Source organism: Maylandia zebra, linkage group LG7, assembly GCF_041146795.1.
Source record: "Maylandia zebra isolate NMK-2024a linkage group LG7, Mzebra_GT3a, whole genome shotgun sequence".
NCBI classification, from domain to species: Eukaryota; Metazoa; Chordata; class Actinopteri; order Cichliformes; family Cichlidae; genus Maylandia; species Maylandia zebra.
The window spans coordinates 68,836,761-68,857,750 of NC_135173.1; the positions used below are offsets into that span (position 1 = coordinate 68,836,761).

Here is a 20,990-nt window from a genome sequence, read left to right on the forward strand (position 1 = left end):
GGGGAGGAAGGGGAGGGAGAGGAAAGGAGAGGAAGGTGACCTCCATCTGTATTTAAACTATAACCGAACACCAATGAAGAAGCGACGAAGCCCAGGCTGTCTCCGCCCCCTGACATTTGGAACTGTTGAGCGAGGTGAACGTGTTTTCTTCCAAACTTTCAGTTTGATGCTAAAAACTGATTTTGTAACATTTCCTCTAGTGTCTTGATTTTCTGTCATAAACTGGCGTCCTCGTTGTCCTCTAGCCAAGGCGGGGGCTGCTGGGCGGCGGGCGAGCGGGGATCCTGACGCCATTAGTGGTGTTTATTGGCCAGCAGGGTGCTGCGAAGCACCACCCAGGCCTTTAATCAGAGGCCTGCCGGGCTGTCCTCACTGTTTACCTGATAGCTCCGTGTTAATTACACAGCCTGGGCGGGCACAGAGGGAGGCCGTCCTTCAGCTTGATGGCACGCCGTGGCGGCGAGCAACACGGCTAACGGCTCGCAGTCGACCCTGATGCAGCAGGAAGAAAACACGTCCAGCTCAGTGCACGTTTAAAACTTGTTTCCAGCACAGAGACGTGTTTTCAGTCAGCTGCAGAGGAAACCTGCCCTCAGCTTGGCGTAGGCGTCCGAAGGGCTGAGACTCAGAAACCAACCGAGAGCTGTACACTCATGGACACCAGATAGTAGTTTAGTCTGGTTTGGTCTGATTTGGAGCTCGTGTTGGACTGACGAGAGGCTGGACTTTACCTCGGTCAGTAAAGTATAACTGGTGTCGCAGCAGACGCTGGTTAATCCAAGCCGGAGCCTGAACAAACTGAAGCCACAAACATCGATCAGACTCCGCGATCTGGACACGAATCAATAACGAAACTGTCGCTCTGCAAACTTACAGCCCAGTAACAGGCGGACAGTTCCTGCTGGGTCCAGTCAGACAGCAGCAGGAGGCCATCACAGCCAATGAGCAGCCAGCGCTGTGTCATTATGGGACATCACCATGGGAACGGCATTGGGGGGAGGGTCTGTTTCAGCTCTTTCACACACACACACACACACAGCGAAGGCTCTTTGTGTCTCACCATGACGGAGGACGTTGTGACGCTCCTCGTGTCGTCCTCCTCGCTCTGCCAAACAACAACAACACAAACTCATCAACATTCACAGAAAACTTTTAGCTCTGACATCCCCGTCAGACAGAATCTTTACACCGAGTTCTCAGCACAAAATATTTCTACTGCTTTGACATACAGCGCTCCCTCGTTTATCGCGGGAGTTACGTTCTAAAAATAACTAGCGACAGGTGAAATCCACGAAGTAGCCAACTTTATTTTTTACAATTATTATAGATGTTTTAAGGCTGTGAAACCCCTCACCACACACTTTATGCACTTTCCCACACAGGCATGAACATTTTCACACTCTTCTCTCTTGTTTAAACGCTCTCAAAGTTTAAACCTTCGTAGAAAAATAAGTCCAGTGTTATCGAATGAAACCAAAGATCAAATCAGCTGCCAAAGAATTCAACAGTAACGAATCATTAACGAATCAATGGTGCGGAAGTAGACAAAGCAAGAAGAATGAGATGAGTAAAGTTTGACTTATCTGACTGTTTTGTTTCCTTATTGCACCTTATAATCCAAAAAATATGGTAACTTCTGCCTTTAGCACAGACCTTCCCAAAGTGTGGGGCCCGCCCCCAAGGGGGGGCACAGAGCCATTGCAAGGGGGGGGGGGGGGGGGGGGGGGGGGTAAGAAAAGGGGAAAAATAAAAAACAACGCTTGGACACTGCTAGCACGGCGCCCACACAAACGCAAAGCAGGAGATGAAGCATCGCTGAATATGTTTCCAAACCAACTTCATTCTAAGCCAAAGAAAATATGGTGAAGCAAATCTGCCCTTTGGCTTCACCTGCACAGGTGCTGAGGCAGGTCTCCCTGCAGGTCTTCCCTGCGTCGGGAGCAGCGCTGGGCTGTTTAAATCACGGACAAACAGGATCCCACAGTTGTTTATATTTTTAACCACAGAGAGGCATTTTTGAAAAATGTATTGACAGCAATGTTGAACATTATTACACAGGAAAAAACAACTACATGTAAAATAATGACACCGTGAGCCTCTGCCTTTGTAATGGAGGGACAGTAACTGCGTGTAAACCTGCAGACAGTCAGATTAACAGTATTTCGTCTCTATCATTCTGCGATTCATCTCCTGTAAACAATAACGTGGCCACAGCGTGGCGTGAAAAAGGCACATAGCTTTGACGCTGCGTGACCAACTCTGCATTCCTCGTCCACACGGAAACGCAAAAAAAGGAGTTTTAAAAGTCTCAGTTTTCGGTGATTCGAAACGCCGTTTACGTGGACGAAACAGCTGCGTGTTCAAAATCACCCGTGTACGCAGCGTAAAAGAGTTAGTAGTTTATTTATTACTACCTGCAGTTTACTTGTATTTGCTTAATTGTTTACTAAATGTTTGAGGTGTAAAATAAACCGCAATGGAGCAAAATATGGGCGTGTGTGGGTGGAGGACGTGTGCGTGCGCGCATTTTTCTTATAAAACAAAGGCAGCAAAAAAAGTTTGGGAACCACTGCTTTAGCATGTCCAGAAGTCCAACTGTTTGTGCGATGGTTAGCATCTTCCTACCGCAGGAGCCTCTGACGGTGCAAAGCGTTTCGTCGACAGTGTTGTGTTTGCTTGGGAGAAAACTTACAAACATGCAGTGCAGCACTTCAGAGTCACACTGTAGAGATGAAAGATTTACGTAAACTTGACAAGCTGAACGCATTCTGTACTGCACAGGAGACACGGCGCGAGATTGATTGACAATGGGCTAGGCCACAAAAGGTGAACCGCGTTATAGCGAGGGACCACTGTATTTTAAAAGTTTATAACATTATTAATTGTTCTGAAACATCCTTCAGAGCGTTTGGCGGCGTGTGAGCACAAACCCGATCAGTGAAATCTGAGCGATGCTGTAGGACGACGGGTGACTCCACGCCAGATTTTGGTTTTTCTTGGAAAAGTATCCAGTTTTTTCTTCACATTTGTTTTTACATGTTTCTGAATGTCATGAAATATTAGAGTTTTTTTATTTTTAGATTACCGTATTTTCACGACCATAAGGCGCACTGTGCTAAAAGGCGCAGTCTCAGTTATGTGTGCCATTACTGTATTTAACACACACATAAGGCGCACTGGATCATAGGGCGCATACAAGTACCGTATGCGTATTTAAAAATAAAGCGGGAGCAAACCTGAATTCGGTACCTTACTCACATTTTTATTACCAGTAATCGTCATCATCAACAACACACAAGCATACAAGTGTGCGTATTTAAAAATAAAGCAGGAGCAAAACAAAGTTTGGTACTCACATTTTTATCATCAATCAAACCCATCGAAGTCCTCATCCTCTGTGTCTGAATTGAACAGCTGCGCTAAATCTCCATCAAACATGCCAAGTTCACTGTCTTCACTGTCAGAGTCACTTTCCGTGCCGTGCGGCTCCTCGGAAATGATGCCGGCTTTTGCGAAAGCTCGAACAACAGTGCCAGCAGACATGTTAGCCCAAGCATCTACAATCCATTGGCAAATTGTGGCGTAACTCGCCCGGCGCTGCCTTCCACTCTTAGTGAAACTGTGGTCTCCATCGGTCATCCATCGCTCCCAGGCCGCTCGCAGCCTTACTTTGAACGGGCGGTTCACACCGATGTCCAGCGGTTGGAGTTCCTTTGTCAGGCCTCCTGAATGACAGCAAGCTCACAGTTCATTCGTTTCACTAGTTTTTTTCACATCGGCTGTGAGATGGGCACGCATAGAGTCACAGATTAACAGCGATGGTGATGCGTGGAAAAAACCACCTGGTCTCCTTACATACACCTCCCTCAGCCACTCTTTCATCATTTCCTCATCCATCCAGCCCTTTTCATTTGCCTTAATGATGATTCCTGCTGGAAACTTCTCTTTAGGCAAAGTCTTTCGCTTAAAAATCACCATAGGCGGCAGTTTCTGTCCATTAGCATGGCAGCCAAGCACAACAGTGAAACAAGACTTTTCAAACCCCGTTGTGCGTATCGCTACCGTGCTGGTCCCCTGCTTCTCCACAGTGTGACTCACCGGGATGTCAAAAGTGAGCGGGACCTCGTCCATGTTAGTGATGTGGCTGGGCTGGATGTTTTTGTCGCCGATGTGTTTGCTGCAGTAGGAGCGGAAGATGGCCAGCTTTTCCTTATAATCCGCTGGAAGTTGCTGCGCTACCGTAGTCCTGGTCCGGATGGAAAAATGGCACCGTTTCATAAAACGAAAGCACCAAGACGGACCTCCTTGGAAATGTTCAATGTTCATCTCTTCAGCTAGTGAAACTGCTTTTAGCCGAATGGTGACCGTCGAAATGCTTCTCCCGCTCGCTCTTTGCTCGATGATCCACCGCTCGAGTCTTTCCTCCAACTCGAGCCACCTCGCCTTATGTCCGCGGAAACTCAGCTGCGTTTTCTTGACCTGCCGGAGCTCGTTTTCCAGCTTCCTCCATTTGCGAACCATCGATTCGTTAATCTTAAATTCTCTCGCGGCTGCTCGATTTCCATGTTCCTCCGCGTAGCTGATGGCCTTCAGTTTAAACTGTGCTTCGTAAGCGTGTCTCTTTGCCATTTTCAGGGTTGTTAAAACAACGATGTCCTGCATAATGCACATACCTGTTCTTTTATACAGGTATGTGCGATTGTCCCGGTATATACGATCAACGCCCACACTTCACCCTTGGCTGGGCCAGCGGGTGCGGAAACCCCTGGCTGAGAAGCAGGAAGGCTCACAGCTGGCTCTGGGTGCTGTGGCTGCAGGTCCGGGAACTGAACAGGATGGTAGACCGGCGACTGGGAAACAGGGGGCGACTGGACTGACTGGACAGGGGACTGAGCTACAGGAGGTGACTGGAGGACAGGAGGGGACTGAGCTACAGGAGGTGACTGGAGGACAGGAGGGGACTGAGCTACAGGAGGTGACTGGAGGACAGGAGGAGACTGGACAGCAGGTGAGGGAACTGACTGGAGGGAAAGCTGAACAGCAGGTGAGGGAACTGACTGGAGGGAAAGCTGAACAGCAGGTGAGGGAACTGACTGGAGTGGAGATGCTAAGGGAGGAACAGAGGCAGGCGTGGCTGCTGGCTGAGCTACAGATTGAGCTAGTGACGGAGATAAAATTACGGCTTGGGCTCGTAAGGCTGGTGCCTGGGCAGGGGACAGTTCAGCTAATCTAACTAGGGATAGTGCGAGGGCGTGAAAGGCTGGGTCAGGAGGTGGATGAAGTGGTGAAGTAGCAGGTGGACCGGTTAGCTCCTCCAAGCCTCCAGGGAGGTCAAGCTGGGTTCTGGTTGCCCTCAACCTGGGCGCTGGGACGGGCACGGAAGGTGGCTGGACACCAGTCACCCCCACCTGAGAAACAGAAGCGGGTGTGGAGGTAGACCGGGTCGCAGCTGCCCTCCTCCTGGGAGCTGGCACTGGTGTGGGCGTAGACTGGGCCCCTGTGCTGGTGGGAAATGGCTGAATACTGGGTGTGGAAATAGTGACGGTGTGTGTGTTACTGGCAGGTTTATTGGAGATTGTTCTGATTTTTCTGCCACCACTATTTACAGTCTTTGGGGGAGCAGAGCAGAACAAATCTTCCCAGTCCACAGAATCCTCCAGGAGGGAAACATCCCATGAATGAGAGATGGGTTTATTGTGCGTTTTAAGTGAATAATCAGATGGTGAGTGCGAAAAACAGTCACTGGAGCTCACCATCGGGAGTGGCTGAAAGTAGTCCGTTCTATGGCGGCGTGTGCGCCGCTTTCTCTGGGAAGCGGAAGCGGCCGGGGAAAACAGCAGAGCCTCTGGCGCGGTAGCCTCCGTTGAGCCGAGGTGGGAGGCGTAGCCGTTGTGCCGCGGCGATGGTGGAGGTCCGGCGGATGAGGCGGCGGGTGTGGGAGCGAGGAGCGGAGTGGCGAGAGAGGGAGTGGCCGAAGCGCGGCGTGGAACGTCCACTCTCCACGGCAAATGCTCCGGTACAGGTGAGGCAGCAGGTGGGGGAACGCGGCGTCTCCGAGGCCCGCCCAGAGCCAAGCGAGTGCCCTCGAAGACGTGCTCTCGCTCCGCGAAGAGCCGCTGTCTCTCCTTGAGCTTTTCCGCCCACAAGGAGAGCGCTACCTCCTGCCGCTCGTAGAGGTCCGAGTCCGCTGGGTTCCAAACGTGTCTTCGTGGCACGGGTCGTGTCATTCGGTCAGCGGTTGGGTGGAGGCGAGGAAGAAGGAACCCAAACGCAGGACTCGCAGGTAGGTGACGATTTATTATAAGGAGTGGATGAACAGAACAAAGGGAGAAAATGGCTGGCTGGACGACCGACTGAAGCACTGACTGACTAACTGAACATACAGACGGAGAGACAACATCACAATAACATCAATGACACGACATTAGACTGGTTGAACTGAGGGACATAAATACACAGGCTGAGTGATGAGAGATTAGAACCTGGTGAGTACACAGCTGAACATAATGAACTAATGATAAATGGGAAGAGGACGGAACATAATGCACATGGACCAAGGCTAACACAATAAAACAGGAAGTGGAACAGGCAGAAGATAAACAGTGAACGTGAACTGAAAATACTGGGTCACCGACCCAGGAACCCTGACATAAGTGCGCCTTATGGTCGTGAAAATACGGTAAAATATTACTTTTTTTTTCAAATATTACATAACTCTCCTAAATTAGTTTACTTTTCAAAAAAAAATGCAGCCACATTTTTTCCTGACGCTGAATGATTTTTGATTGGTGTTTGTTTCCTGAGTGGAAGCAGAGTGGACCTGCAGCCTGCGTTCACAGGACATGCATTCATAATTATCTCTGGGATCATTTGTGATGTGTTTGCTGTGTGAACATCATGTAAGGCTCCAGCAGACTGACAGTGATGCTCCCTGAAGGAGCGCTAAAGGCTAATATCTAACGAATCCATTAAATCCCTAAAAAGACGGTTACAGCTCTCAAAGGCTCGATAAAACACACTTCAGAGGACTCTGAGAGGATGAGGCAGCTTTCATCTCTCAACCTGACATATTTATTTACAGTCTGTGGTGAGCTTGGCAGATTGGAGGGGTCTCCTCTCGGCGTGTTAACGAGCGCCGTTCGTTTATTCTTTCATTTCTTCCCTGAATAAATCCCTTTCATGTTCGCTGTTTCAGTCATTGTGTCGCTCGCAGTCCTCTTCACTTCTCCAGTCGCTCTTTGTGTCATCGGGAGAAAATAAAAGTACAGTTGACTCCCCAGACTCCACCGATAACGCTTGCTGTTAGGATAGAAACCGAGTCGAGGAGTAAAAACCCGTCAAGCCTACATCCATTATGTCAAACCTCTGGAAACGTAGCTACACTGATGTCTGCAGCTGTCGGCGAGTGTAAGGGTTTCGTCCAGACACAAGCGTTCGTAAAGTTTAGTCTTGCAGCACATGTGCAGCATACAGCTGACACTGTTTGATGTTTTCAGGTAAAGACTAAAGGTGTTCCAGACTGACTGTATTCGAATGATTGCGGGAAGAATTGTTGAAGACTGGTATTTAGACTAGTTTTAGACTGGTTTAGACTGGTGTTGGACTAGTTCTAGACTGGTGTTGGACTAGTTTTAGACTGGTATTGGACTAGTTCTAGACTGGTATTGGACTAGTTTTAGACTGGTTTAGACTGGTGTTGGACTAGTTCTAGACTGGTATTGGACTAGTTTTAGACTGGTATTGAACTAGTTCTAGACTGGTATTTAGACTAGTTTTAGACTGGTTTAGACTGGTGTTGGACTAGTTCTAGACTGGTATTTAGACTGGTATTGGACTAGTTTTAGACTGGTGTTGGACTAGTTTTAGACTGGTATTGGACTAGTACTAGACTGGTATTTAGACTAGTTTTAGACTGGTTTAGACTGGTGTTGGACTAGTTCTAGACTGGTATTTAGACTGGTGTTGGACAAGTTTTAGACTGGTATTTAGACTGGTATTGGACTAGTTCTAGACTGGTATTGGACTAGTTTTAGACTGGTATTGGACTAGTTCTAGACTGGTATTTAGACTAGCTTTAGACTGGTTTAGACTGGTGTTGGACTAGTTCTAGACTGGTATTGGACTAGTTTTAGACTGGTTTAGACTGGTGTTGGACTAGTTCTAGACTGGTGTTGGACTAGTTCAAGACTGGTATTGGACTAGTTTTAGACTGGTATTGGACTAGTTCTAGACTGGTATTGGACTAGTTTTAGACTGGTTTAGACTGGTGTTGGACTAGTTCTAGACTGGTGTTGGACTAGTTCTAGACTGGTATTGGACTAGTTTTAGACTGGTATTGAACTAGTTCTAGACTGGTATTTAGACTAGTTTTAGACTGGTATTGGACTAGTTCTAGACTGGTATTTAGACTAGTTTTAGACTGGTTTAGACTGGTGTTGGACTAGTTCTAGACTGGTATTTAGACTGGTGTTGGACAAGTTCTAGACTGGTATTTAGACTGGTATTGGACTAGTTCTAGACTGGTATTGGACTAGTTTTAGACTGGTATTGGACTAGTTCTAGACTGGTATTTAGACTAGTTTTAGACTTGTTTAGACTGGTGTTGGACTAGTTCTAGACTGGTGTTGGACAAGTTTTAGACTGGTATTTAGACTGGTGTTGGACTAGTTCTAGACTGGTATTGGACTAGTTCTAGACTGGTATTTAGACCCACTTTAGACTGGTATTGGCCTTTGTTTGGACAGTGTCCAGTTTCAGGACTTCTTGTTCATTGAAGACAGTTCTTCAGACGCCTCTCTGACAGTGAGGGTTAGAATCTGAGATGAACGTCTGCATGTTCTTCTGAGAAAACTGCTCCACATTCACTGAAAACACAGAGGCACAAAGGATTATGGGTAATAATGGAAAAAACAGCCCTCTGAGCTCTGCAGGATGACGTCCTATGATGGACATTCACTGTGTGGAACAGAGTGCTGGTTTGTTGGTAAGGAGGAGCGTGAATCCCTGGAGAGGAGGAGGACGCTCTTCATCTTCCTCATTAGTGGTCCAACTCACACTCACAGAGGAGTCTCAGTAAGCGACTGTGGGACAAGCAGAAGCTGTTTCAGGTATTTTCATGTAGTTTAAAGTCATTATATCTGCAGTCAGTCAAGGTTTGAATTGATCAGGATAAAATAACCGTACATAAAATAATGAAACAGTGTGAACTACTTCCACCCGGCCTCAAACAGTTTTGGGGGGGTGGGGGTGCATCGTGTGCACAGAGCAGCTTCCCTGTGGTATCAGGGTTGGATGTGATGAAGTGAGGTGAGATGACAGATTCTCAAACTACATGTAATTAAAACATGGAAACATCTGCGCAGAATTACATAGTGCCTCTGCAAAGGCTGGAGACACTCGTGCCGTCATCCTGTCAAGACAAAAAAACATTCCCCAGGAATCTGGAGAGTGACCTTTCCCCCCTCCCTCATCATCCTCACCCTCCGCTGCTCCCGTCCTGAAGCCCTCTCCTCCACGAGAAGCAACAAGATAATTAAATCAAGTCATTCGGTGTCGAGGAGACATGAATAAGGGCCCGTTAGCCAGCAGTTAGCATAACAAAAGCCTTCCTCAGCCACTTCCACTGCTCCGTCTATTCAGGCTGTCAAAACACGGCCGCCTGGCTTTTCCTTCTCCTCCTTCTCCTCCTCAGATCCCCTGACAACGACCAAGGAGGGAGGAAAGCCTCCCACTTCTCATCACTATTCAGGAGCGGCCTCTTTGTATGCCAATCGCCCGTCCTAATTGGTGGCGTTTACAAGCCGCTCAATCAAACCACAGAGCAGTGAAGTCCTGCAGAGTGGGCAACGGCTTAAAAAAGGAGAGGAGGAGGAGGAGGTGAAGGCTGAGAGGAGTCCCAGTCTCAAAGGCCGCTCAGAGAAATGATCTCAGAACTGTTTGAGCATCTAAAGACACAGAGCTTAAAGTCACTGTTACATAAAAAAGGAAAGGAAGAAAGAAAAGGCTGCAGAGATAAAAAAAGATAGGAAATATGAATTTATACACGGAAAATAAAAATGACAGACGAACCAGGAAAAGAAGTTTGCTATTGAAACATTATCCATTAAAAAAAAGAAAGAAAAAAGAAAGAAAAACTACAGAGTGGATCAAAATAAAAGTTTTATACTAAATATGTTTTATATAGAAAACAAGCTTTTATCAAGTCTGTCAAAAACCATGAGCTAACCCTCAGAGGGCGCTACGGCTGCATCAGGACGTCCAGCTTGGTTTGAGCTCTTTCTCCTGGCTAATGTTAGCCACCGCTAGTTCCCCCCTCTGTGATAATACAGACCAATAACATAACGTGAATATACTGTTGTTATGTCATCCACCACCGAGTGTTTATTGTAATAAGGTTATTAAAGACCATTTTTTTATCATTAAAGGATAAACGTGAACTCAAACGCACAAATTACTGATAAAAGCTGACTTATCTCAGTCTTTGTGATCCATAATGAGGGTAAAACTGCAATGCAACCAAGTAGTGGGCAGTCAGCTCCTGCAGCCATCAATGATTTATTATGAGGAGGAGGCAGGACGCCGTGGGGGCGGGGCTTCCCCTATAATTATACGGCGAGCCCCGCAGCCATGGCTCGGCGACTCCGTCTGGAAATGAAAAGCGCCTAAACAGTCCAGCGAGACGGATAGAAGCGCATTAACAACTCTGATGAAGTGCCGTCCACTGACGCAGAACTGAGCTTGATTACTTAAAGTGCTCCTGACTCCTTAATCCCACTCTGTGTGAAGCTGCTTAAACTCGAGGTGTTCGTTTCAGGAGGGTCTTCAGCCTCACTCACGCTTTATGTTACCTGTTAAATCCAGGTGTGCGTGAGGAAGCTGCATCGAATGTTCGAACCGCAGCGCTGCTTCGGTGATGAACATCCTTCCGACAGCTCAGGGACAAACTGGATTATTGAGGTTTTGTTACATGTGACTTGGTGTGGGCGGGGCTTAATTACACCTGGGCTCAATGTGGCTTTACGTGTTTGCAACTTTTCATGTTCATATCTGAGCAGTATCTCCAGCAGTCTACTGACTGATTTGTACGTGACGACTAAAATCAGTCTGTCGAGGCCACTGACTCCACATCTGTGGTTTCCCGTCTATCCTGTCATTGTTTTACGCATCTTATTCAGGTAATCAGCTTTGTGCGTTACAGAGGAGCTCCGGTTCGTCCTTTTTTCCGTGTCAGAGCTTCTCCTCTGTGACGGGTTTGGCTCGTGTTAACCGTCAGGTTCGTCTTCATCTTTAACTGCAGGTATTCACATCAGAGAGCGTGGGGAGAGCAGCGCTGTCTCCATCACCGTTTGTCTTAGTGTTGATCACAGACTCCCCTCAGACTCATCGCAACAACAAAAAGACATCATAAGGTTTTGTGTGCATGCGAGGGGAAAACTGAGTTTTAACCTTAGTGCAGTGCATGCTGGGAAGCTGGAGATCTAAAGACCCATGAGGGTTATGTTGCTGTGATACATTTATATTATGATTGTTGTTGCAATAAATTTATTGTACAATTTTTATTGCTTTCAATTTACTTTTTAAACTTTCATTTAATATTAATCTGATTATTCTGTACGTGTTCAGAGAAACTAGGAGCACTTGGCTCCTCTACAATGTCAGGTTTTCTATTCTTCACCAAAACAGAGTTTGATAAGAAAATGTATTCTTCTGTTTAATGAGCATAACATTAAACAAAGTGTTTCTCTTTTTAAGAATAAAATAAGTCTATATTATAAAATGATATTCTATTGTAATTCTATAAAATGCCAGAAATTGTTTAGCTGTTATTTTTTAATTAGGAACCGGAGGAAACCTGTTTGGCACCTGTGTAGAATCAATCACATATATGGTATGAATATAAAACATATATACAGGGAGTGCAGAATTATTAGGCAAATGAGTATTTTGTCCACATCATCCTCTTCATGCATGATCTCTTACTCCAAGCTGTATAGGCTCGAAAGCCTACTACCAATTAAGCATATTAGGTGATGTGCATCTCTGTAATGAGAAGGGGTGTGGTCTAATGACATCAACACCCTATATCAGGTGTGCATAATTATTAGGCAACGTCCTTTCCTTTGGCAAAATGGGTCAAAAGAAGGACTTGACAGGCTCAGAAAAGTCAAAAATAGTGAGATATCTTGCAGAGGGATGCAGCAGTCTCAAAATTGCAAAGCTTCTGAAGCGTGATCATCGAACAATCAAGCGTTTCATTCAAAATAGTCAACAGGGTCGCAAGAAGCGTGTGGAAAAACCAAGGCGCAAAATAACTGCCCATGAACTGAGAAAAGTCAAGCGTGCAGCTGCCAAGATGCCACTTGCCACCAGTTTGGCCATATTTCAGAGCTGCAACATCACTGGAGTGCCCAAAAGCACAAGGTGTGCAATACTCAGAGACATGGCCAAGGTAAGAAAGGCTGAAAGACGACCACCACTGAACAAGACACACAAGCTGAAACGTCAAGACTGGGCCAAGAAATATCTCAAGACTGGTTTTTCTAAGGTTTTATGGACTGATGAAATGAGAGTGAGTCTTGATGGGCCAGATGGATGGGCCCGTGGCTGGATTGGTAAAGGGCAGAGAGCTCCAGTCCCACTCAGACGCCAGCAAGGTGGAGGTGGAGTACTGGTTTGGGCTGGTATCATCAAAGATGAGCTTGTGGGGCCTTTTCGGGTTGAGGATGGAGTCAAGCTCAACTCCCAGTCCTACTGCCAGTTTCTGGAAGACACCTTCTTCAAGCAGTGGTACAGGAAGAAGTCTGCATCCTTCAAGAAAAACATGATTTTCATGCAGGACAATGCTCCATCACACGCGTCCAAGTACTCCACAGCGTGGCTGCAAGAAAGGGTATAAAAGAAGAAAAACTAATGACATGGCCTCCTTGTTCACCTGATCTGAACCCCATTGAGAACCTGTGGTCCATCATCAAATGTGAGATTTACAAGGAGGGAAAACAGTACACCTCTCTGAACAGTGTCTGGGAGGCTGTGGTTGCTGCTGCACGCAATGTTGATGGTGAACAGATCAAAACACTGACAGAATCCATGGATGGCAGGCTTTTGAGTGTCCTTGCAAAGAAAGGTGGCTATATTGGTCGCTGATTTGTTTTTGTTTTGTTTTTGAATGTCAGAAATGTATATTTGTGAATGTGGAGATGTTATATTGGTTTCACTGGTAAAAATAAATAATTGAAATGGGTATATATTTGTTTTTTGTTAAGTTGCCTAATAATTATGCACAGTAATAGTCACCTGCACATACAGATATCCCCCTAAAATAGCTAAAACTAAAAACAAACTAAAAACTACTTCCAAAAACATTCAGCTTTGATATTAATGAGTTTTTTGGGTTCATTGAGAACATGGTTGTTGTTCAATAATAACATTATTCCTCAAAAATACAACTTGCCTAATAATTCTGCACTCCCTGTATATATATATATATATATATATATATATATATATATATATATATATATATATATATATATATATATACAGTACATATACACAGTCGGGGGTAAGTACCAATAAACTGCATGTAACTGTATATGTTACAGTTACATGCACAGTTAGAAAATATGAAACAAGCCAACATTTTGTCACTATATAATGAACTATGTAACACAAACATTCCTAGTCTGTCCCATTTCACCTCCGTGCAGTTACCTCCATGAACAGTTGTAGTCCTTTCACTGAGTGCACTGCTGCCAGCTCCTACATAACTCCCAGTGTCCCACTACAAAAATGAGTAACTGGGCTGTGTGGTGGTCATCACGGCTCAAACTCCAGAGCACAAAGTCAATAAACTGTCCACTTAGTTTTTCAGCTGAAGAACCAGATTTCCTGTAGTAGCCTCAGTCCGTCCTGTTCTCCTGAATCATGCTTCTTTTTCTCTCAGCATCTTCGAGTGGCAGAGTCCACCAGACACTCTGTTGCACTTTGCTAAACTTCCTGTTTACTCGTGTAATGGTGATTTTCAGGGACGATTGAAGGCTGGGTGGCACCTGTGGGCCATCCACAATACGAGGTTAGTCATTCATATACTGCTGCATGGGCTGGGCTGTAGTTACATCCCAAGGTTTTAAAAACTGAGCTTAAATAAATGATTAGCGGTAATAAAAGCCGAGGGAGGTCAACAGGGATCACTGACTGTTTTAGGAGCTTTTTGAGATCAAATAGAAGAAAATACAAAACATTAAACATGTTAACAACACAAAAGCCATATTAAACGCAGACTACTTTAGACCCGGAAGTAGGATTCGTCGCGTCATCACTGAACAACCGGATAGGGTCTGTCCCAAAAGGCCTTCCTGTTCTTTTCACAATAAAGTCCTTGACATACTAGTTTTTCCTTATTAAAGAATGCCTAACATATGGCACCAGCTTAATAGAAAATGTAATTCCACTTGTCAAAACATGCATTTGTTGCATAAAGTAATGGCAAAAAACACAAAATTTTTATTCATGGTTTAACAGCATATAGTGTGAATTTCAGTTCTTCCTTTAGAAATGTCTGCATACAAGAAGAAAGCGTATCCAAAGCACAGAGAGGCAGAAAAGAGCCAGCTTTTATTTTTACACAGCTCTGATGTCGATGTGAGCGGAACGCACACACTTCACGTAACGTTCACTCATTTAATCCCCGATCCAAACTCGGTCTCACGGACGTATCGGGCCTGGAGCACAAGCTAAAGAACAGCGAACAGTATGTTTATGGAAACTTTCTGTGGGTGGGAGGGTTCTCCTGGAGCTCCTTCAGGGCCCGTTCCTGCTCCAAAGCGCCGCTGTGGGCTCGGATGATGCTGTTTGTGGGTCTCCTGTAATTTGGCGCTAACCTGTGAGCGCGCTGAGCTCTGCTTCCTGTGATGAAATATCTTGCACACATTAACATATTAATTGAGAATTTCCAGCCGCCGTGTTGTTCCGATGGATGGATTCAAAGCAGGCTCCGAGTCAGAGGAGGAATTTAATGAGAGCGATAACGACTGCGGCGTTTTGGAGAAAAAGCTCTCATCTCACCCCGGGAACCCCCACCTTATGTAATCTGCCCTCTCATTCAGCGCTGCCGCAGTGTGATTGTTCGAGAAATGAAAAAGCCATTTTGGAGCGGGCGGCGCCGTCTGTTGTGTCGCGTGGCCCTCGTTGTCAGAGCCTCGCAGGGGTCATCGGAGGTCAAGAGAATTATGATTACGCCGTAGCTTCATTCGGCGGGGGGGATGTGGAGCCTGCCGCCAGCGTGATGATACCTCTGCAGAGGGCGGGAGTCCGTTCAGTCCACTAGGTTCATCACGACAAGATGGGGTCAGCTTTTCCTCGCCGGCGTCCGAATGTAAGAGCGAGAGGCTGAACGAGAGGGCGCAAACACGTGTGATTACTCAGATCTAAAAGGTGGGACGGCAAAGGTGAAACAGATTTGATCGCATTAAAAATCCTGAATGAAAACGTAGACAGAGCCTCGCTCAGGCTGAGCTCACCTGACTTCACCTGAGCACTTCCTGTTTCTCCTCATTCAACCTCATCCTTTAGTTTAAGGTCAACGAACTTCACAACACTCATTAATAAATGATAAACCCAATTAAGGGTAATTAAACACAATAGTTTCTATCAGTGCGTTACACTTTATTACCACCGTGATAAACGTGGAGGGGAGAAGTGGGCGGGTCTTCCTGTTTCACTCACGGTTTAGTTTTGGTTCTGTTGACATCACAGTCTGGGTACAATGTGACGAGAACCTCAGCCACACACCAGACTCCATTCAAAAATTCAAACATTTACTGCAGTGTTGTCTGACTCTTACTGAAGGTTTGTTCTGAACAAACAGTGACCATGTGATGTCACCTAGGGCGTACCTGCACTCTGAACCGCTGACATCACTTTAGCTGCAGCTCCATCGTTACAGGAAGAAGCTGCACTTTGGCCCAAACGTGTTAACATGCAGACCCTCCCCTCTGTCCTCATCGTGGAACAAACTGCACTGTAAGAAGCTAGCTCTCTGGTTGTGGACACTATGGGCTGGATTTGCAGGCATCCTGGATATGCATATGGATGTTATACCTGATGTGTACCTGCCCACAGAGCTCAGCGTTTCTGTGCTCAGTCCATGATGGACAAACAAATAAGTTAATCATGGAAGCGTGATTCTTCTTTATGCCACAGAAATCACCTCGGTCCGAAGCAACACACGTTGCTGTGAACTATTTACAGCAAATATTTCCTATTTCTTTGTGCTTTTATTTTGGCGTTCCGTGATCGGAGCGAGGAGTGATGTCACATAATGTGAGTTTCTGTGTGCACAGACCCAGATTTGTGTAACAGTTCATTATTGTCAGACTCACACCAGCAGAGCTGGTACAGGCAGAGGCGGGACCAAGTCATTGTTTTGCAAGTCTCAAGTAAGTCTCAAGTCTTTATCCTCAAGTCACAAGTCAAGTCTCAAGTCAAGTCTCAAGTAATGTCAGGCAAGTCAGAGTCGAGTCTCAAGTCACTGGTGTAAAAGTCCGAGTCAAGTCACAAGTCTGAAACTTTGAATTTCAAGTCCTTTCGAGTCTTTAAAAAAAAAAAAACGAAAAAAAGCATGTTGCAGTTATATGCTAAATGTAAATATTAGACCATGTAATTTTTAAATCTGTGTTTTTCTCAACACATGACAAAAGTGAACGTAGAAAATATACACAAATTGTGAAATTGCACCTCTTTAAAATGCAGCTCAATTAAACTTAGCTCCAAGAATAATTTTCACCGACAGTTCTGAGATAAGCTGCATGTTATTCTTGGATGCGGTTGTAGGACCGGCTTTAAAATCGCATGACAAAAATATCATACACATTAAAAAAAACTGCATCACCAACGTAGCCTGGACAACATTTGCTAGTTAGATGAAGTCATGAAGCCCCGCCTACCGTTCTTTATACAACTTCAACCGTCGGAGAAAGTTGGAAGTTGTTCCATCTCTGTCTGTGATTCTCTACTTGCATGTTTTGCATATTGCATTTCGGGTTTTTGTTGACTACTTCATAGTTTATGTACCTGAAAAAAAATATCTCCTTGCAGCATTTGAGCGTTTTTTTTTTTTCTTTTTAAAAACAAGAAAATCTGGTTAATTTGATTGGCTGTGCTACAGCTCACGCACACATACGTACGGAGTGTGGTTTGAATAAATGAATGAATTGAATTAATGGTGCACACTTTCTATATAATATAATATAGTATGCGTGTTAAATTTTATATTTGGGGTGAAACATCAAGTCTTTTCAAGTAAACCGGTTCAAGTCCAATTCAAGTCCCAAGTCATTGGTGTAAAAGTCCAAGTCAAGTCACAAGTCTTGGAACATTTTTTCAAGTCAAGTCTAAAGTCATAAAATTAATGACTCGAGTCTGACTCGAGTCCAAGTCATGTGACTCGAGTCCACACCTCTGGCTGGTGTAAACCAATCCCAACAGCTGCTCGGCATTTCCGATTTCCTGCTTCGGAAACAAAAGTCTGCGTGAACGCCCCAGCTCTTCGTCTTTCACTCACCCTCCCAAACACGTTGGACTCGCTGGCCAAAGATACCGAGTCGCTCCTCAGAGACAGCAGGTCGCAGCAGGTCACGTCTCCTCCGTCGCCGCTGGAGGTCGGCCTGCTCGCGCTCACCGCCGCGAAGGTCGGCGGGTCTGAGGGTCCGCCCACTTTCTGCAGCGATGCTTCTTCGACCGCAGTCCCAGGTTTAAAACATCCGTCAGGCCGGCGGCCTCGAGCCGCCATCTCTGTGTTTCTCTGTGGACCAACAAGCACTCGTTGGATCAGCTGGATCATTAGATGAGAGCACGTTTACTGATAAACAAAATGTCTGAACACCACGCTGGCCGAGGCGCCCATCGCTACTATGTCTACACGATTCTCCAGGTTTGGCGGTGAAGCCTGGCGTGTTACAGTCACGCAGGGGCTCGTTTCAGACGTTATGTACCAGGCAAAGACTGAGCAGCATCAAAGCTTCAAAGGCAGAAGTTATAAACTTTTCTCACCAGTGAGGAAGAAATCTCAGAGCTTCCACGCGACAATCAGATTGTTGTTCGTTTTACGTGGTCGTATGTTTGTGTGGACATGTGATCAGGTTCGTCATGTGCTGTGGAAAGAGGCTGATGACACTTTTACCCCACAGCACACAGAGTACACGTAAAAGTACTGCAGTCTCTGGAACAAAGTGTACTTTAATAATCAGAGAAAAAGTACTCAGAGTACATTTAAAATGTCCATCTGAAGTATTAAACAGGACTTTCTCACTAAACAGCGCTAGTGATGAAGTTGGCCAATCATCAGAAAGATGTCTTAAAAGGGGAGGAGCTTGTGTGAGTCACAGAATGAGTTGAGTATAAAACAAATAAGGATTATTTTAAGCTGTGAGTCATGCAAAGCTGCTGTAACTTAGTGACACAATATCCTGCTCCGTTGCAGGACGACCTCAGTGTCCTCAGACGAGTCAGCGTGGCGAGGATGGGCTCTGTTTTTAACTTTATTGGCTTTGATTTGATCGGAGTTTCTCAGCTTGTGGGGCCAGGACTCCCAGACTAAACATGTCCAACCAGACAGGAAGGGCCTACGCTTTCAAAATAAGAGCGCGGGATAGTCAAACAGCAGCCTGAGAGTGGGTGAGCTGCTTCAGTGAACTCTGCACACATCTTCTCATGGCTTTCCTGCCTTCAGTGGCGAAGCTCAAGAAGCTGGGCCCGTTTTAAATTTTAAGGTAGAAATGGACACGCTGCAGGTTCGGGCACACCTGAGATGCATTGGCTCAACTCTCGCTGCATATTAACTGTCAGCGGCGGCCTGCAGGGCGTCTTTCACCACGTGCTCGCTCTGCGGTTTGGCTGTAATTCCATTTGTTGCGTCGTCCTCGGTCGGAGCTTCCCCTTCGGGACAGATCGGATCTGATTTAAAGGTAAATCGGCAACCTCGCCAGTAATCTGCGTTTCTTTATTTGTCTGCAGACGCGGTGAAGGCGAACGCTCGCAGAGGATGGAGGGTTAACCCCCCCCCGTTCCAGGCGCCGCGTGGAGCGAATCCCCTGGTGAACGCTCAGGCCTGTAAATTGTTTATCAGACACTAATGCAGGAGCCTAATCCTATTTGCATTCATATTAGTTCCCCGTATCTGAGGGAATGACTTATTTCAATCCTTCGGAGGGTAAATAACTTTATGCATGATATCAGTATCGTCATAATTCACATCAGTAAAGTCAATTTGCTTTAAGTGGTCCTCCGCTGTGAGCTGCAGAGCTTCAGAGGAAACTTATTTGGAGGCGCTTTGGATCAGTGAGCGCGCTCACACGAGGGTGGGTAATGCAAACCTCTCAGAGGAGTGCCCACCCTCCCTCTGCAGGTTCAAGTATCTCCTGCTTCCATTTCCTGTTTCCTGTGGCCAGCAGACTTTTCTTAGACGCATTTTCACAGCAAGTTTTTACATCCTTTCTTGATTTGTGACACCATCAAGAGTCTGTACAGAGATGTACCCAAAAACATGAAAAAGAAAAAAAAAGATGAAAAAGGTAATGAGCAGGAAAACAGGACACAGGTGGAGACGATGTGGGCGGGTCAGAAAAATCACAAAAACCGGAAGTAAGACACGACACGGTGAGAAACTAGCCTAAAACAGGAAATGACGCTAACGCTGTGTCCACGATGGCAGCGATTTGTTTGTTACTTAGAAGCTGAGAGCTGGTTGGACGTTCCAGGCTCCGGTTGCCTAGGTGACCGTCTAATATATTTATTACCAGGTTATTATTATTATTATCAGTCAAAGGTACTCTTCACTCGCATTGGTAGTTGCTTCAGTCACCTGGAAGCAGCTAGCACTAGCATGTTCTTCACTTCCTGTGGTCTCTGGTTGCACGTGTATACAGAGCCACTGACAACCGCCTGGCGACCTCTGGTTGCTAAGGAAAACAAATCCCCAGCTGGATGGTGAGCGGTTGCTGGAAGTTGCTGAGTAAAATGAAGAAAACCTTGTGAAATTTGTATGGAAGACGTCGACTGGTCTGCACACGCTCGTCAGCTGCGCTCTGAGCGTGTGCGGCCTGTCTTTGCACGCTGCCGCATTTATTTACTGATGATGTGACTGACTTGATGCGTGAAATGGGACGAGATGTGACGGCCTGCAGACATTCAGATGCTTCTCGGTGTCTTGTGTCAGGAGGGGCAACGAGCTTCACTGATAAAATACTGATTATTGTTTGCATGTGGAAAACGACACGAGTGGAGTCGCTGACAACTCCACTGGCGAGGAACAGGAAGAAGAGAAGTCTGTCACGATCTGAAAAGCAGGACGTTTGAGATAAAAGACAGCGCAATGAAAATACGAACATTTAAAATAGTTCACGGTGAACAAAAACATTACTGAAAACACGCCTAAAATCCACAGCGGGACGAGCGGCTACGCGGCGCATAATTACCGCTCTAAACGCACAGACATACGGGAACATGAAAATGAGGAAAAGTGGTTTTGAAGACGCAGAAAAACGTGTCAGGCTGATGAAGAGAGACTGTCAGGAGGGCCGGGCTTTGAACTTGATCAGAGGCGCCGTTTACAGAAAGAACAAAGCAGCAAATGTGGAGAAGAAGAGCGACCTGCAAGCGCTGCCAACAAAGATGAAGCCATGAATAAAGATGAGCCGTCTCTGGACTCACCTGCTCTGTCTCAGTGACGACCGGCGACGGCACGCTACCGCCTGACTCCCCGGCTTCGTCCTGATTGGCTACCCCCATCATTAGGTTGGAATCTGGGTCTGGAGGCAAAGCTGCATGTAAGCAGATGGAGGCCAAACATGAAGACAAGCCCACACCTTTATCTGATGGTCGTGTGTTTTCTCAGAGGTTGTTATAGTTACATCGAGACGTTACTTACTCATCAGCAGAACCTCAGCAGGTGAAATCTACGAAGGAACGTCAGCATCAACGTTCACGTATATAAT

The 20,990-nt window shown here is 46.0% G+C and overlaps 1 protein-coding gene across 1 annotated transcript in view; it reads right to left on the reverse strand.

The window, feature by feature from the left end:
* LOC105940651 (uncharacterized) overlaps nucleotides 1–20,990 on the reverse strand; it is a 73,234-nt gene that overhangs the window by 39,596 nt on the left and 12,648 nt on the right. The window contains exons 3-5 of the mRNA XM_076886990.1: nucleotides 20,707–20,816; nucleotides 17,561–17,800; nucleotides 1,061–1,105 (exon numbers count right to left, since the gene is read on the reverse strand). Of these exons, the coding sequence (XP_076743105.1) occupies nucleotides 1,061–1,105; nucleotides 17,561–17,800; nucleotides 20,707–20,816 (395 nt within the window). The remainder of the gene's footprint in view (nucleotides 1–1,060; nucleotides 1,106–17,560; nucleotides 17,801–20,706; nucleotides 20,817–20,990) is intronic.